The sequence below is a fragment of the Bufo gargarizans genome, chromosome 5 (genome assembly GCF_014858855.1).
Source record: "Bufo gargarizans isolate SCDJY-AF-19 chromosome 5, ASM1485885v1, whole genome shotgun sequence".
NCBI classification, from domain to species: Eukaryota; Metazoa; Chordata; class Amphibia; order Anura; family Bufonidae; genus Bufo; species Bufo gargarizans.
In genome coordinates, this window is record NC_058084.1 from 482,313,241 (window position 1) to 482,332,377 (window position 19,137).

The following is a 19,137-nucleotide window of genomic DNA, read 5'->3' on the forward strand; positions in this document are numbered from 1 at the left end:
TCTGTATGAGACCCTGACAGAATGGTTGCATCTTCGGACAACGCCACCACATGTGGATAATGTCCGCCTTTCCACTCTCACATCTCGGACAGATGTCTGGAGTATAAATTTAAAATTTATGAAGCCAACTGGGGGTCACATATAAACGGTGCAAAATCATAAATGGAGTAACTCTGTGTGAGGGATTTCTCAAGAACCTACTCACCAACCAGAAACCCTTCCATTGTTCATCAGTGAGTGGACCTATATCTTTTTCCCATGTAATCTTACTAGTGCAAATCATCTTCTCACTAAGTGTTTCCTTAAGTTTCCTATATAAGGATGAAACTATCCAATAACTACCCATCCACCCTATTATATAGTTCATCACTTCATACTGTCAAATCTTTCTCATCCACAAGTTCTTTAAAAATTGAAAGTAATTGGGTATACCTAAAGAAAACCACTCTGTCTTCCCCAACGCTCACAAATAACTCTAAACCTTTGGTTTTAATTCCCCAGCCTTAATAAATTGTGCTATAAACCACATTCCCTTTCTTATCCAATATCTAGCAACTCCACCGCCGGTAAATTCCCCCAGTGACTTATTATAAGGGGGTCGTGCTAATAATTCGCTCTAATCCCAGATATATTTTCATTGAACACCAAGACTCCACCACCAACTTTATATAACCCAGTATTATTCAATTGACCTGCTTCAAGTAATGAAATTTAATTAGTCTTACCGGTAATTCCTTTTTCGCGAATCCTCCATGACGGCACCTTACTTAGAGATTATCCTCCTCCTCCAGCCAGGCAGGGACAGGAAGGTTCAAAAGGGCCCGCCTCCTCACTTATCTTCAGTGTCTTCTGGACTTGACAGGCCCTAAATATTCTTTGTTATACGTATTAAACCTCATACATATACCTCTAGACTAATTATTAACTTCATAACTAGTCCCCTTTTTATTTTTTTTTATTTTTTTGGGGGGGGGGAATATAAGCGGTGCCGTCATGGAGGATTCGCGAAAAAGGAATTACCGGTAAGACTAATTAAATTTTTCCCCTCCCCTCCATGACGGCACCTTACTTGGAGAACTAACAGATTAGTCAATTAGGGAGGGACAACAGCTTGTAAAACTTTCCTACCGTAGGATAGGTCTCTTTTAGAATCAGTATCTAACCTATAGTGTTTTACAAAGGTATGCGGATTCGACCAGGTTGCTGCCCTACAGATCTGCTCCAAGGAAGCGGATGCTTCTTCCGCCCATGAAGTCGATACTGCCCTTGTTGAATGAGCCTTGATATTTACCGGGGGTCGTTCTCCTATTGCTATGTAGGCCTCTGAGATGGCCGATTTTAACCACCGTGTAATAGAAGGTTTGGACGCTTTTAATCCCTTCCTACCCCCTAGGAATTGGACAAATAGGTTATTAGATATTCTCCAGTCTTTGGTTTCTGATATATACTTCAGAACACATCTTCTGACATCCAAAGTGTGAAAAACCTCTTCTTTTTTAGATCTGGGATTTTCACAGAACGAAGGGAGAACCACCTCCTCCATTCTATGGAACTCCGAGACAACCTTAGGCAGAAAGGAATTGTCAAAACTTAGAATTATTCTGTCGTCCCTGATCGTCATGAAGGGTTTTTTAACCGAGAAAACCTGTATCTCGTTAACCCTACGTGCAGAAGTAATGGCCACTAGGAATACTGTTTTAAGGGTCAGATGTCTGATATTTGCTGACTCTAAGGGCTCAAAGGGGGGTTTAGTGAGACCGGAGAGGACAGAGTTTAAATCCCACGGAGCGACTAGAGGTCTACTCCGGGGTCTGAGTCTGACGGTTCCCTTCATGAAGCGAATGATCCACGGATTAAGAGCTATCTTTTCATCTAAGTAGGTACTTAATGCTGAAATTTGAACTCTAAGGGTACTAGGTTTTAGCCCTTTGTTAAAACCTTCTTGAAGGAAATCTAGAATAGACGGAATACTACCCCTGGAGCTAGAGGTATTTACTGAACACCAGGAAACATATCTCTTCCAGATTTTGCGGTAAATTTTATTAGTAACCTCTTTTTTGCTGGCTAACATGGTATTAATTACTCCGTCCGATAAACCCTTAGATTTTAAGACTGCCCTTTCAGGATCCAAGCAGAGAGGTGCAGACTTTGCGTCCTTGGGTGGAAAACTGGCCCTTGAGAGAGGAGGTCTTCCGACCAGGGCAAAATCCAAGGATCCTCCCTGGACATCTTTGCCAGGAGAGGAAACCAGGATCTCCTCGGCCAGTTGGGAACAATCAGGATTACCTCGGCCCCTTCTTTTATTTTCCTGAGAACCCTTGGAATCAGAGGCAGAGGTGGGAAACAGTATGCCAGTTGGAAATTCCAAGGAAGAGCAAGCGCATCTGTTCCTGCACTCCTCGGATCCCATGGATCCAGGGAAAAATAGGTTGGTAATTTTGCATTTATTTTGTTTGCAAAAAGGTCTATTTGGGGAAGACCCCACCTTTGTGTTAAGGACTGAAAATTTCTTCCTTTAAACTCCACTCCCCCGGATCTAATTTCCTGCGACTGAGGAAATCCGCCTGTATGTTTTGCGTCCCTTTTAGAAAGACCGCTGACAGGGAGAGGAGATTCTCCTCCGCCCACAGGAAAATCTTGTTGGCTAGGGCTTGTAGTTGTTTGCTTTTTGTTCCTCCCTGGTGGTTTATATATGCTACCACCGACTTGTTGTCGGATCTTATTTGTACATTGGACCTTTCTAACTCCTTTGAGAAGTAACTCAGAGCCTCCCATACCCCCAGAAGTTCCCGGATGATTTGATGAGTACCTCTTCTGGGCCTGTGACCACTCCCCTTGGGCTGACATTGTTTGGAGATGTGCTCCCCAGCCCCAAAGGCTGGCATCCGTGGTGAGGATCACCTGATCTCTCACTAACCATGGAACTCCCCTCTGTAAATTTAAATCTAATTCCCACCATTTTAGTGAGGACCGTACGTGATCCGGAATTATTATAAGACTGTCCAGGGAATCTTGTTTCCGGTTCCATACTTTTAACATAAACGTCTGAAGAGGACGGGAATGTATTTGCGCCCACTTCACTGCCGGGATACAGGCTGTAAAGGTTCCTATCAGGGCCATCGTTTGTCTTATGGTGTGGGATCTTTGTTGCCTGAACTGTTTTACTTGGGATTGGATTTTCGAGATTTTTCTGCTGGTAAAAAGCATTTTTGGCTCACCGAGTCTATGAGAATTCCCAGAAAAACTATTGTTGCGTGGGAACTAAGTGGGACTTCTCCCGATTTAAAATCCAACCCAGTTCCTCCAGTCTGTCTATCGTTTTGGATAGATTGGTCTCTAGGTCTTTTCGGGAGTCCCCCACTACCAAAAGGTCGTCCAGGTATGGAATTATCATTATTTTTTCCTTTCTCAGAGGGGTTATTGCCTCTAGCATAATTTTTGTGAAAAGCCTGGGGGCAGTCGTTATCCCAAAGGGTAGAGCTTGGAACTGGAGATGTTTTAGCTGCCCTTGGACCCATACCGCTATTCTCAGGAATGGTTGAGACCCTGGATGGATGGGTACGTGAAAATACGCATCTTTTCAAATCTATGGATGCCAGAAACGCCCCTTCCTGTAGAACTTTGACCGTGGTTCTTATAGATTCCATCCTGAATTTTTCGTACTTTATGGACCTGTTCAGGGCTTTCATATTTATAATGAGACGCATTTTCCCGTTTGTTTTTTTACCAAGAATACCCTGGAATAACAGCCCAGACCGACTTGGTCCGTCAGGTACCGGAACTAAGACGTTCATCTGAACTAGAAGTCCGATTTCTTGCTCCATGCCAAGCTGGAGATGTTCCGAGCTCTGAACTGGAGTCTGAATAAAAAGAGGGGGGGGACTCCTTACAAAGGGAATACTGTACCCCTTGCGGAGGGTATTTAGTAACCAGTGGCTGCAAGAGTATTTTTCCCAGCAATCCACAAATTTTCCCAGTCTTCCCCCCACTGGGGCTCTGGCGTCATTTTTTGGAAGGTTCCTCGGAACGGGGAGAGAACAAAAACCCCTTCCCTTTCTGTCTTCCTGATCTCCAGTTTTCCGATTTATTTTGAAAACTAACCTTTTTTTGGGGACGAAAAAAGGGAGCTTTCCTCTTCTTTTTATCCTCTGGAAAATTCTTTTTAGAATCAGAAGCTTTCTCTAGGATTTTATCTAAATCCTGACCAAAGAGAAGGTTACCATGAAACGGAATGTTACATAGTTTTGCTTTGGAACCCGTGTCACCAGACCAAGCTTTTAGCCAAAGTGCCCTTCTGGAGTTATTGGCTAGAGCCGTAGCTCTTGCGGCCAGCCTGACAGAATCCGCTGTTGTGTCTGACAGAAAATCTACGGCTTTTAACAAAAGAGGGAAGGAGTCTGCAAAGTTTTCGTATGGGGTATTGGACTTCAAAAGTATATCTAGTTGTTCCAACCAATTTTTTAGGGATCTAGCCACGGACGTGGCCGCGATATTAGGTTTAAACAAAGCCGCGACCGCATCCCAGGTTCTTTTAAGGCTAGCATCCACTTTTTTGTCCATAGGATCACGCAGTGATCCTGTATCCTCGAATGGTAAAGAGGAACCCTTAGCTAGTTTGGAGAGTGACACGTCAATTTTAGGACAAGTCAAGAACGGGGACAGTTCTTCTTCGTCAAAAGGAAGCCTTTTCCTAATTGTTCGGGGTAGGAAAACCTTCCTGTCAGGATTTTTCCACTCCCTCAAGATAAGAGACTGCAGATTTTTATGTACCGGAAATACCCTTTTTTTCTTGGTTTCTAATACTGAAAACATTCTATCCTGGGCGGACTTATGTACTTTTTCTTCCTTAATTTCCATGGTATCCCTAACCGCTTTTAATAGATCCTTTATATCGTCAGATGAAAACAGATAATTTTTAAAATCTCCATCAGAGTCGGAATTAATACTATCCTCATCGCTATCTGAAGAAACATCAGAGGAAGATGAAGAGGTTTTTAAGGGGGATCTTTTCCTGGGCCCCTGTTTGGAAGTAGATGGAACGTTAGCGGCTGCAGAAAAATCTGAGAAAGCGTTTTTTATTTCCTGTTTAATCAGGCCCTGCAATTCCTGTTTCAGGGACGGGGCTTCCTCCCTAACAATGCCATCAATGCATTTCTCACAAAGTTTTTTAGCATAGTTATCGGGGAGTTTGGCCGAACATACGCGACATCTAGGAACTTTAGATTTCGGCGATATTTTAGGCCTTACAGAACTATCTTTGTCACTCTTCCATACAAAAAAGGGGAAAGATGAGAAAGACTTAGTACAGTGCAAGCAGCATTCCATACTCACAACCTGGATGTCACTCACAGCTACAGGTTGGTCCATAGCTTCCTCCTGATCCATATGTGCGGATGTCTGAGGCTGCAGGAGCTTGCAAACTCTCTGGTCAGAGGCCGACATCAGACTTGACCAGGGCGCCAGTTTTTAAAAGATACGTATGGCCGGAAGTCTCCCCAGGACCTCCGACGTCCTCTGGCCCGGCAACTCTCCGGCTACCATAATTAGGCCCTCAGATGACGTCACCCGCCGGAGCCGAGAATCTCGGGCAGCGGGCAGCCTAGAAACCGGAAGTACTCCTTGAGTGTCCTTCCGTGCGCGAGTTTTGAAAAAAGGAAAGGACCGCGGCAGGCATCCATGGAACGGACTTACTTGCCTAAGGTAAGCCCGTGGCTGGCGCAATGCACCCGCCATCCGCGATAGCTCCCGACCGGAGCACGAACGTAGTCCTATCTTCCGCCTGGCAGGGACAGGAAGACACTGAAGATAAGTGAGGAGGCGGGCCCTTTTGAACCTTCCTGTCCCTGCCTGGCTGGAGGAGGAGGATAATCTCCAAGTAAGGTGCCGTCATGGAGGGGAGGGGAAAAAATATATTAGGCGTAGGTCCCTCGCTCTTCCTCACATGAGATTGCAAACAGTCGACATGCTCCCAGTTCATTATCCATGCAATTTTGTTGAAAGACTCATAGCTTCATATCCGGAACTTCCAAACCCCCGTATTCATAAGCTCTAGTAAACCAAGTGAACTTTTTCCTAACGCTCTTTCCTGACCATATAAGCTCATTAAACAGCTTTTCCATTTCTTTGAAAATCTTATTACGAAAAACAATGGGGGAATTCCGAAGAGGATACAATAATTGGGGTATTAAGACCATTTTGATCAGAGCTATCCTGTCTGCTTTACTTATAGGCAGCTTATTCCAGATCCTAACTCTACCTTTGATCCTACCCAATAGCGGAATCAAATTTAGTTCAGTAAATCTAGATGGATCTCTTGCGATCTCAACCCCCAAGAATCTATAATTCTCCAGAGGGCCCAGCAATCTCAATGTATCCTCTTTCACCCTCACACTCTCACTTAACAGCAATAGAACTGATTTACTCCAATTAATTACTATACCTGAATACTTAGCAAATTCTCCCAATATTGACATAACATACCCCAAATCCTTATTAGTATCCCCCAAGAAGAAGAGAAGATCATCTGCATATAATGAAATCTTGTCCTCTGTCCCCCGTACTCCAAACCCCCGAAGCTGCTGATCCTGCCTGATCTTAATAGCTAAGGGTTCTATAACAAGGGCGAAGAGTAGGGCGAGAGAGGACACCCCTGTCTCATACCCCTCTTAATACTCACAGCCTAAGAGAGTTGTCCATTAACAAAAATACTTGCACTAGGGCCCTTATATATAATCCTCATCCACCCAATAAATTCCGGTCCTACACCAAAACGCGCCAATATTTCCCAGAGAAACCCCCATTCCACGTTGTCAAAAGGTTTTGACGCATCCAGTGACATAATGGAACGAGGGCCATCCTCATTCATTGTCCATGGTATGTTAGCAAAAACCCGGCAAAGATTGAGAGACGTTGATCTTCCCGGAATAAAACCATTTTGGTCTTCATGCACTAGGCTCTTGATCAGCTCTAGGCTCTTGATCAGCACCCCTAGAGATATTGGACGGTAAAAGTCCAGATCCAAGAGATCCTTGCCGATTGAGGGAGGCAAATGACCTACTTGCCTTGAATAAGAAGAAAACCTCCAACAATCTCTTCACCCAAAACTCTTTGTCTCTTAAATAATTCTACGGAAAGTCCGTCTGGACCCGGGACCTTACCGGGTGGAAATTCAGCAAGTGCATCCATCACCTCCTGACTCGTGAGAGGCTGGTCTAACTTCAGCTGCTGCTCAGAGCAAAGTTTTGGGAATTTAATACATCTTCCAAAAAGCCTAATAAACCAATACGATCCGGTTGTGACTGTGAGGAGTGTAAATGTTCATATTATTCCCTAAACACATCCAGGATCTTATCTGGCTCATAACAGATTGTACCTCCTTTATCGCGAATCGTAGCGACCTTTTTTGTCGTATCCATATTTTTTTACAATTCTGGCGAAATGTTTCCCTGGTCTCCCTCCCTCCCAATAATTTCTGATTTTTAAAAACAAGTCCATATTCTGAGCTTTTTCCCTGAGATAGTTATTATAATTTTGCGATGCACGGAGCCAAGCTTCCTTTGGTCTTAAACTAATCGTGCTTTTCTCCGTGTTTATCACAGTTACCATTAGCCCCTGTTTCTTCTTTTTAAAACCCCTCTTTAAGTGGATGATCTTTTTATTCAATAGCCCTCTCACATAGACCTTAGCTGCATCCCAAACCATATTGTCCCCGGCTGTACCCTGGTTCATGTTAAAAAAAATATATAACTAACTTCCTCAGCAAGTTGATCATCATGTCCCATTAAGTCAAGCCATATGGGGTTAACCGAATAGGACCTTTGTCCCACCAGCACCACTGCCTCCTTCAAACATACCTTAAATAAAACTGGGGAATGGTCCGAGATGCCCCCAGTCCCATATGAGACTTCAGTTTTCCATTCAAGAGTGGCCTGATTACCAAATGCAAAATCAATATTAGAGACAGAGTCATACGTTTTACTAAAACAAGAAAACTGGTTCACTAACGGGTTAGGAGTCCTCCATATATCCCACCAACCAAACTCTTGTACGAGTCTCTATAATGGGGTACTCCCGTGTCTTAACCCTCTATTACTCTTTGCTAGTCTGTCTGACTCCTCATCATAAACACCAGATCTCCTCTACTCTCCCCCCCCCCCCCCCCGCTTTATCCTTATCATCCTTCTTCTTAATCATTTTAACACAAACAGAGCAGTAATACAGGAAAAAACAATGAGAGAATAAAGAGACCGGTAAAGAGCTGCTATAGTGATTATTACACCCCGCTACACCCTCTTAAACCTCGCCATTTTAGTCCTCAGGACATTAAACAGTTCACACAACGAGAATTGCACCAGGGGTTAAGCTAGTGATAGAACTAGCTGTTAGTTATCTGTGTCCAGTTAACCCTTTACTAGTGCTTAAAGGGGTTGTCCGGGTTCAGAGCCGGTAATTTCCTTTTTATGAATCCTCCATGACGGCATCCCATGAGAGATGACCCGCCTCCAACCAGGTAGGGACAGAAAGTATAAAATAGACCCTCCTCCAGCATATCCTCAGTGTCTTCTGGACCAACAGCCTAGAGAATCTATTCTTCCAAGTCATATACATATATTATATATTATTTTTTGCGCACACACACATACCTAAAACTTTTTTTTTTTGGGTGGGGGGGCTGCCGTCATGGAGGATTCATGAAAAGGAAATTACTGGTAAGTAATATGGTTTTTCCCTTTCATCCTCCATGACGGCATACCATGAGATATATCAGATCAATACTAACCTAGGGAGGGACAACGGCTTCCAAAACTCTCCTACTGAAGGAAAGCTCTTGTTTTGACCGAGTATCTACCCTATAATGCTTTATAAAAGTATGAGGGCTGGACCATGTTGCTGCCCTACAAATTTGTTCTATTGAAACATTCGCTTTTTCTGCCCAAGAAGTGGAAATCGATCTTGTGGAATGGGCTTTTAAATTTTTGGGCGGAGAGACCCAATAGAGTTTTAAGATTCTAATATTGCCGACTTAATCCATCTGGCTAAGGAGTCTTTTGTGGCTCTATGACCTCAAAATTTCCTCTGGAACTGGACAAATAGTCTGATTTCCTGAAATCTTTGTGGCCTCTAAATAAACTAAGATGGCTCTGCATACATCAAGTTTGTGAAATTTTCTTGACCTTGAGATTTTGGATTGGGACAAAAGGAAGGGACAACAATCTCCTCCTGTCTATGAAAATTGGTAACCACCTTAGGCCGGAAGGAAGCATCCAACCTAAACACCATTCTGTCTGGAAATATCATGAGAAAAAGGTTCCACTATCTTCAGAGCCTGAATCGCACATATTCTGCGAGCTGATGTGATAGCCACTAAAGGACACATCTGACAACGGTTCAAGGGGGGCTACAGTTAACCCTGAAAGGACCAGATTAAGGTCCTAAGGAGGAACAGAAGGTAAGAATCCTAATACCGTCTGAATAGAAAAATTCTGGCATGAATTTTTAGATTGAGAACACTAGTCACAAAATTTTAACCAGACTCTGGAATAAATGTTTGAGGTCATCACCTTTCTGCTAGCTGCCATGGTATTAATTATATCATCTGAAAGTCCCTTGGCTTTTAAAGTTAACCTTATTTGTACATCTTTCCCTATTATATCTTGAGACAGAGCTTTTAATGCCTCCCAAACAGCCCAGAGTTCTCTCTGATTTGATGACTGACTCATCTGATCCATGGACCATCGTCCTTGGCAGGCATGAAGAGAGCAATAAGCTCCCCATCCCCACAGACTTGCGTCGGTGGTGATCGTTTGAATCTGATCGGGGAACCAATCTACTACTCCTTTTAGGTGGTCCGGATTTAACAACCACTGAAGTGAGTTTTTTACCCAAGGAGGAATCAGGATTATCTGATCTAAGGCCTCTTGCTTTCTGTTCCAACATCCTAGTAACCACTGTTGCAGGGTACGAGTGTGGAATTGGGCCCATTTTACTGCAGGAATGCCCAATGTCAGAGAGTCCAACAGTTTCATGCTTCCCCTGATTGAACAACTTGCAATTTCTGTGAATCTTGATACTTTTTTTTTTTATCATCTCTGATGTTTCTTCCGGCCGAAAAAATGTTTTTTGAAGTATGGAATCAAAGCAAACGCCTAAAAAAAAAAAAGATTAATCTCTGTGAAGGGGCGAGTTTTGACTTTTCCCAGTTTATGATCCACCCTAATTGGTATAGAATCTGACATGTTTTTGATATATTTGTCTCTAGATTTTCCTCTGAGTCCCCTACCACAAGTAGGTCGTCTAAGTAGGGTATTAAGATATTTTGTCTTCTCAAATGTGCCATGACCTCCATCATCACCTTCGTGAACACTCTCGGAGCCGAGGTGACCCCGAAGGGAAGAACCTGGAATTGGAAATGATATAACTTTTACCTCAGAAATACCGCAAACATCTCTGAGCTTCTTTGCATATTGGTACATGGTAATATGCATCTCTTAAATCTATTGATGCTAAGAAATCTCCTTTTTTTTTATAAGTTTATGGTTGACCTTAGGGATTCCATTTTGAACTTTTCGTATTTTATTAATTTCTTTAATTTTTTTAGATTTAGGATGAAAAGGAACTTCCCATTGGGCTTCTTCACCAAAAACACTGTTGAGAAGTATCCTTTTTCTAGTTGAGAAAAGGGTACTGGAATAATGGCTCTTTGAGATAGAAGGTTCCGGACACCTTCCTCGAGAGACTCCTGAAGGAGAGATGTCTTTTGAATGGGCGTTATCCTGAAAAAAAATTACCGGGGGAGGAAGACGGAAGGTAATATCGAGACCTTCTGCTATAAATGTTTAGCACCCATGCATTTTGGGTGATATTTTCCCAGTCTTTGAGGAAAAAAAATGTAGCCTTCCCCCCACTTGAATCTTGGCGTCATTGTTTTGAAGTTTCTGAATTTTTGGGGCGTGAACATGAAACCTCTGTTCCTTCCAATATTTAACAGTGTCTCATCCTCATCATTGAAGGGAAGTCTACGCCTAATAGTTCTGGAAATAAATTTCCTATCTGGAGATTTCCATTCTCTTTTAATCATCTCTAACATGTTTTTATGTACTGGAAAAACCCGTTTTTTTCTGTGCTCGAGACCCCCATACATTTCATCCTGAACAGACCTATGAACCTTTTAATCAATTCATTGGTATCTTCTGAAGAAAATAGAAAGCTTCTAAATTCAGTGTCTGAGGAATCAACAGAATCATCACCATCTGAATCCTGATCTGGGTTCGAAGAGGATTCGTAATTTTTAGCCCGTGACTTAGTTTTATGCATAGTCGGGTCAGATGTGGACTGTTCAGACAAAACTGACCGCATCTCCTCTAATCACATCCCTTAGTTCATCTCTAATGGATGGGCCTAAGTCTTTAGCCATGTTAGCAGTGCAAGATTTACAGAGTTTCCCGGAACCTCTATCAGTTTTGTCTAACAACTCACACACTTTTTAGTATTAAGAGAGGATTTTGGTTTTTTAACCCCATCGTTATCACTCTACAGGCACACAGTAGAGAGAGAAAAAAAAAAAACACACAATAAGGAAGGAAGACATTAGTAAAGGCAATACAAATGGACATAGTCTCCCCCACTGGATGCGATTTACTGCAGCTGCCCTCCCAGAAGGCTCCATCTGTCCTGCCGCAATATCCGACATACTGCCAGCCCTCTTCTTACCTGCAGACCTCAGTACAACGGACGACTTTCGTCTTGATCTGCCGCGCCAAATTAAGCTCCGCCCCCTTACGGCCGTCACGCAACCCGGAAGTCCCTATGGAACGCTTAGGACTTCCTGTGACGTCATCACTATGCTCCGGAGAATCGGCTGTGACGAGGAACTAAATAAGTGTCCGGTCAGCACATGGCCCTTCCAGGCTGGCGACCTAGTAAGGAACAGGCTCTCCATACTTAGACCTCCAGCACCAAAACAACTCTAATATAGGAGGCTGGTGCTGCCTGCCCCCTCGAATCTTCCCCCACCTCTGCCTGCCTACACAGAAGTGGACCCATAGCAAATGCCATGAGTGGTAACCCGTCTCCAACCTGGAGGGACAGGAAGACACTGAGGATATGCTGGAGGAGGGTCATCTCTCATGGTATGCCGTCATGGAGGATGAAAGGGAAAAATAAGGGTATGTCTGGATTCAGCTCTGAACCCGGACAACCCCTTTAAGTACAGATTATAGATTTAAGGGAAAGTGAATTGATCAGCAGGTCGGGCGTTTAGTCGAGAGTCTCCATTCACTTAGTGAGGATTTTAAACAAGTCATTCTGTTCCTGCTTCTGTTGCAGCGCTCACCCATCCTATAAATGCAAAGCACTTGACTCTTGGTTCGACTTCCAACTTCATCCAAACCGTCGCCAGACCTCTTGTGCTCCACTCCGAGATGCTTAACCCCTTACTTCAGTGATCCTTATAGATGTAGGGACTTCAGAGACCTCCTCCCAGGCTGCTCAGAACCATCACAAACAGGCGGAGAGAAGGGCAGAGATGGCAGCCACCAGTATCCACAGCCGCCAGCCCACAGGCTGCACCGGACTCCAGCTAAGCCTCCCTTATGCGATTAGGCGCTCCTCTTCGCCACCCTGCGACACACCCACCCTCCTGCGCCAACCAGGGGGATGCAAGCCGGAGTAGGTTACCGGGGGTGAATATATCAAGTGCTGCTGCTGAAAGCGGTACTACGCCGCTGAGTAGAGGCAACCCCGGACAAAACAGAAACCTCCGACAGGGTCACCGCGTCAGGTCCAGGAGTCCGGTCTCATTCCTCGCCCCACAATGCCAGCGAGCACGCCGGACGCTCCACAGTAAGCCGGAGGAAGGGGAGGGGCGGAGCTACAGCATGGCGAGTTACATCCCGCACGTCCTGCGGGCACGCTCTCCCAGCTCCCCCATCTTTCGGTTGCCATTTTAAAGCATTTGCGATCATTTTAGCTGAGCAGCCGATCATTTTCTGCACTTCGTTATATGTTTTCCCCTCTCCAATCAACTTTTTAATCAAGGTACGCTGTTCTTCTGAACAATGTCTGAAATGACCCAATTTCCCTGAGAATTTGAGAGAGAAATGCACTGTAACCGGCAGGTACAACATTTGCTGCCTTCCTTAAATAAGGGCAATAATTGCCACCTGTTTTTCAAAGAATGAATGACCTCACTCATTGAACTCCACACTGCTATTATTTTGAACATGTCCCTTTCAATAAGTGATTGAATTACACAGAATCAGCAGCAGCAGGTCCTGTCTGTTGGGTTTCTATAACTCTACCACAACTGCTAGTAAACTATTTGCCATGTAGAAATATCATTTCTACCAAAAACAGTGATTGATCAGGTTAGTGATGTCTGACTGCTATTATTTTAAACAAAACTTTACAATGTAATAAACCTTCATCAGAAATGCCCCATTCACTGCACTGTGATACTTGTTATGTAATAACCCCTTTATTATCATGAAAACCACAAATGACCCGACAACAGTCGTCGTCTGAGCCTAATGGCTGCAGGTCTCCCAGAGGCTGGACCTAGATATTAGATGGCGGCTCACAGCCAATAACCTTGTACACATGCATCCTCAGCACGGCCGGACAAGCTGCAGGTGGCTTCCATGGAGGAGATCGGCTTCTACCAGACGCGTCCGGACTCGTTCCTCTCGGGGACATAAACCTATTGGTTCCTTATTCCCACCAGTGGTCTCCATAGCCAGAGACTTGTAGGAAGAAGCAGAGAACATGGAGCGTCTGTGGTCGGCTGTAATCCCGCCATCTCCAGCTCATTACACCAGTATAAACCAGTATAAACCTAGAATACTACTGGATAAAACAAGGCGTCCTCCTACAGAGGAGGAGACATCTCCATTACCTGACCATCCTGTGGAAGGAGAGGACGCGGACATCTCTCTGGTGTTGTCCTCTGACTGGATCTCTCTGCAGGAGACACAGAGACTGGACTCAGACTTTACAGACAGAGAATTCCAGGGCATTTGTATTTAGTCCTGTCCGTTACCTGGAGATGTGAGGGGCTGGTCCTCCTCCATCTTGACCTCCTTGTACAGACCCTTGTCTCCTTCTAAATACTCCCACTCCTCCATGGAGAAATAGACAGCGACATCCTGACACCTTAGAGGAACCTGACAACACAATGACACCGTCATCACCCAGACCCCTCCAGTGCTGTGACTGTATAATGTCCCCGCATTCCCGGCGGTGTCACCTCTCCAGTCAGCAGCTCCATCATCTTGTGGACGACTTCTAGGATCTTCTCATTGTTCTTCTCATGCATCAGATTACTAGACGTCTTCTTCACCGTGGAGTAATCCTGTTCATTAAAGACACAATAATAAATGTCACCATGTACATTCCAGAGTCCATCACTTCTACAGCCATGTCCACCTGTAATTACCATAGATAACGATGTAATGTGACATCATCAGAACCTCTCACCCCTCCAGTCACATCCCCTGTAATTACCATAGATAACGGTGTAATGTGACATCATCAGAACCTCTCACCTCTCCAGTCACATCCCCTGTAATTACCATAGATAATGGTGTAATGTGACATCATCAGAACCTCTCACCTCTCCAGTCACATCCCCTGTAATCACCATAGATAATGGTGTAATGTGACATCATCAGAACCTCTCACCTCTCCAGTCACATCCCCTGTAATTACCATAGATAATGGTGTAATGTGACATCATCAGAACCTCTCACCTCTCCAGTCACATCCCCTGTAATTCCCATAGATAATGGTGTAATGTGACATCATCAGAACCTCTCACCTCTCCAGTCACATCCCCTGTAATTACCATAGATAATGGTGTAATGTGACATCATCAGAACCTCTCACCTCTCCAGTCACATCCCCTGTAATTACCATAGATAATGGTGTAATGTGACATCATCAGAACCTCTCACCTCTCCAGTCACATCCCCTGTAATTACCATAGATAATGGTGTAATGTGACATCATCAGAACCTCTCACCTCTCCAGTCACATCCCCTGTAATTCCCATAGATAATGGTGTAATGTGACATCATCAGAACCTCTCACCCCTCCAGTCACATCCCCTGTAATTACCATAGATAATGGTGTAATGTGACATCATCAGAACCTCTCACCTCTCCAGTCACATCCCCTGTAATTACCATAGATAATGGTGTAATGTGACATCATCAGAACCTCTCACCCCTCCAGTCACATCCCCTGTAATTACCATAGATAATGGTGTAATGTGACATCATCAGAACCTCTCACCCCTCCAGTCACATCCCCTGTAATTACCATAGATAATGGTGTAATGTGACATCATCAGAACCTCTCACCTCTCCAGTCACATCCCCTGTAATTACCATAGATAATGGTGTAATGTGACATCATCAGAACCTCTCACCTCTCCAGTCACATCCCCTGTAATTACCATAGATAACGGTGTAATGTGACATCATCAGAACCTCTCACCTCTCCAGTAAGCAGGAGGAGGATCTCCAGGGTAAGATCTAACATCCTCTCCGCCATCTTGTCCCCATCTCCATCCATTATCCGGTACTGATGATGTCATCGGACAATCCTAGATCACAGGAACCTGAATGGAAGAAGAGGAGTCAATGTAGAATCCGCATGAAATCCCATAGAAATGCTTATAATGACCGGAGATGATGAGGGACATTTGGGAGAAATCAGAGGAGATGAGGTCTTCTCTCTATTGTCTGGACTGAGGACTGGAAGATCTCGTCAGGGCAGTTCCTCCATGTATGAGGTCACAGCAGTGTAAAGTATGGTGCACCCTGACACTGGCCGCAGTGGTGATACCAGTAATGTAAACCATCATGGCCACAGTGGTCATGTGACACTTATACTGGTATCACTGCTGGGATACATCCTCATAACATGGACGTCTATGGGAGATGACGACCACTGCTGGAGACACTGGTGGACGCCTCCTAGGTCCCTCTCCGGCAGAGACTTCAGTGTCCCCGACGTCAGGAAAGCAGCGCATGCGCAGTATGTCAGTGCGGCCTGTGACTGACAGAATACACTGCACTACTGAAGCGTCGACTGCCAGAATACACTGCACTACTGAAGCGTCGACTGCCACAATACACTGCACCACTGAAGCGTCGACTGCCACAATACACTGCACTACAGAAGCGTCAACTGCCACAATACACTGCACCACTGAAGCGTCAACTGCCACAATACACTGCACCACTGAAGCGTCAACTGCCACAATACACTGCACTACTGAAGCGTCAACTGCCCCCATACACTGCACTACTGAATCTTTACCTGCCACAATACACTGCACCACTGAAGCATCAACTGCCACAATACACTGCACTACTGAAGCGTCAACTGCCCCCATACACTGCACCACTGAAGCGTCAACTGCCCCCATACACTGCACCACTGAAGCGTCAACTGCCCCAATACACTGCACTACTGAAGCGTCAACTGCCCCAATACACTGCACTACTGAAGCGTCAACTGCCCCAATACACTGCACTACTGAAGCGTCAACTGCCACAATACACTGCACTACTGAAGCGTCAACTGCCACAATACACTGCACTACTGAAGCATCAACTGCCACAATACACTGCACCACTGAAGCGTCAACTGCCACAATACACTGCACCACTGAAGCGTCAACTGCAACAATACACTGCACCACTGAAGCGTCAACTGCAACAATACACTGCACTACTGAAGCGTCAACTGCAACAATACACTGCACTACTGAAGCGTCAACTGCAACAATACACTGCACTACTGAAGCGTCAACTGCCCCAATACACTGCACTACTGAAGCGTCGACTGCCCCAATACACTGCACTACTGAAGCGTCGACTGCCCCAATACACTGCACTACTGAAGCGTCGACTGCCACAATACACTGCACTAATGAAGCGTCGACTGCCACAATACACTGCACTACTGAAGCGTCGACTGCCACAATACACTGCACTACTGAAGCGTCGACTGCCACAATACACTGCACTACTGAAGCATCAACTGCCACAATACACTGCACTACTGAAGCATCAACTGCCACAATACACTGCACTACTGAAGCATCAACTGGCACAATACACTGCACTACTGAAGCATCAACTGCCACAATACACTGCACTACTGAAGCGTCGACTGCCACAATACACTGCACTACTGAAGCGTCGACTGCCCCAATACACTGCACTACTGAAGCATCAAATGCCCCAATACACTGCACTACTGAAGCGTCAACTGCCGCAATACACTGCACTACTGAAGCGTCAACTGCCGCAATACACTGCACTACTGAAGCACCAGCTGTGACAGACATCATACACTGCACTACTGAAGCACCAGCTGTGACAGACATCATACACTGCACTACTGAAGCACCAGCTGTGACAGACATCATACACTGCACTACTGAAGCATCAGCTGTGACAGACATCATACACTGACTGCACTACTGAAGCATCAGCTGTGACAGACATCACACACTGCACTACTGAAGCATCAGCTGTGACAGACATCACACACTGCACTACTGAAGCATCAGCTGTGACAGACATCACACACTGCACTACTGAAGCTCCAGCTGTGAGACATCATACACTGCACTACTGAAGCTCCAGCTGTGACAGACATCATACACTGCACTACTGAAGCATCAGCTGTGACAGACATCATACACTGCACTACTGAAGCACCAGCTGTGACAGACATCACACACTGCACTACTGAAGCACCAGCTGTGACAGACATCACACACTGCACTACTGAAGCACCAGCTGTGACAGACATCACACACTGCACTACTGAAGCACCAGCTGTGACAGACATCACACACTGCACTACTGAAGCATCAGCTGCGACAGACACCATACACTGCACTACTGAAGCACCAGCTGTGACAGACATCACACACTGCACTACTGAAGCACCAGCTGTGACAGACATCATACACTGCACTACTGAAGCATCAGCTGTGACAGACATCACACTGCACTACTGAAGCACCAGCTGTGACAGACATCACACACTGCACTACTGCCTGCGGCTCCCGGCTCCCCGGTACCTGCTCCTCATGCCGGGGCTCTCCCTCCCGCTGTCCGGACATCAGAGCCTCTTTACAGGACGTTTCCAGCAGAACTTCCTCTTTCCCTCAGGTTCCTGGAGTTTTCTACTCCCAGCATGCTTTGCGGTGTGACGTCACAGGGCTGGCCCCGCCCGGCACACTGGTCAGTCAGCACTAGCCCCGCCCCCTACACCTCCGGCGGCCATGTTAGTACACCCAGACATGGCTCCTGCTCCTCTCCTCACATCACTGAGGGCCACAAGCGCTTCCCTCACCATCTCCAGAGCCCCAAACACTGGGAGCGGCCAGCACAGCCGTATCTAAGCCTCTCATGTGAGATACAGCCTGCTGAGCCTGGATCACAGCTTCTCCTGTGTGATACTGTCTGCTGAGCTGTGTATCTAATCCTATCCTGTGTGATACTGTCTGCTGAGCTGTGTATCTAATCCTCTCCTGTGTGATACTGTCTGCTGAGCTGTGTATCTAATCCTATCCTGTGTGATACTGTCTGCTGAGCTGAGTATCTAATCCTGTCCTGTGTGATACTGTCTGCTGAGCTGTGTATCTAATCCTGTCCTGTGTGATACTGTCTGCTGAGCTGTGTATCTAATCCTCTCCTGTGTGATACTGTCTGCTGAGCTGTGTATCTAATCCTATCCTGTGTGATACTGTCTGCTGAGCTGTGTATCTAATCCTATCCTGGGTGATACTGTCTGCTGAGCTGTGTATCTAATCCTCTCCTGTGTGATACTGTCTGCTGAGCTGTGTATCTAATCCTGTCCCGTGTGATACTGTCTGCTGAGCTGTGTATCTAATCCTCTCCCGTGTGATACAGTCTGCTGAGCTGTGTATCTAATCCTCTCCTGTGTGATACTACCTGCTGAGCCGTGTATCTAATCCTCTCCTGTGTGATACTGTCTGCTGAGCTGTGTATCTAATCCCCTCCTGTGTGATACTACCTGCTGAGCAGTGTATCTAATCCTATCATGTGTGATACTGTCTGCTGAGCTGTGTATCTAATCCCCTCCTGTGTGATA

General features: G+C 45.4%; 1 protein-coding gene across 8 annotated transcripts in view; it reads right to left on the minus strand.

Moving 5' to 3' along the window:
* The window catches only part of LOC122939174 (gastrula zinc finger protein XlCGF71.1-like), a 172,672-nt gene extending 154,463 nt beyond the window's left edge, over positions 1–18,209 (minus strand). For 2 of the 8 annotated variants that reach the window (XM_044295194.1, XM_044295191.1), the window contains exons 1-5: positions 18,101–18,209; positions 15,493–15,616; positions 14,243–14,347; positions 14,036–14,159; positions 13,892–13,956 (exon numbers count right to left, since the gene is read on the minus strand). In XM_044295194.1, coding sequence (XP_044151129.1) covers positions 13,892–13,956; positions 14,036–14,159; positions 14,243–14,347; positions 15,493–15,570 — 372 coding nt within the window. In that variant the 5' untranslated portion in view covers positions 15,571–15,616; positions 18,101–18,209. Of the gene's footprint in view, positions 1–7,853; positions 7,929–13,160; positions 13,781–13,891; positions 13,957–14,035; positions 14,160–14,242; positions 14,348–15,492; positions 15,617–18,100 lie in introns of those variants that run through there. The other 6 variants (XM_044295187.1, XM_044295189.1, XM_044295190.1 and 3 more) reach the window with 5 other exon arrangements.
* Positions 18,210–19,137: the final 928 nt, after the last annotated feature.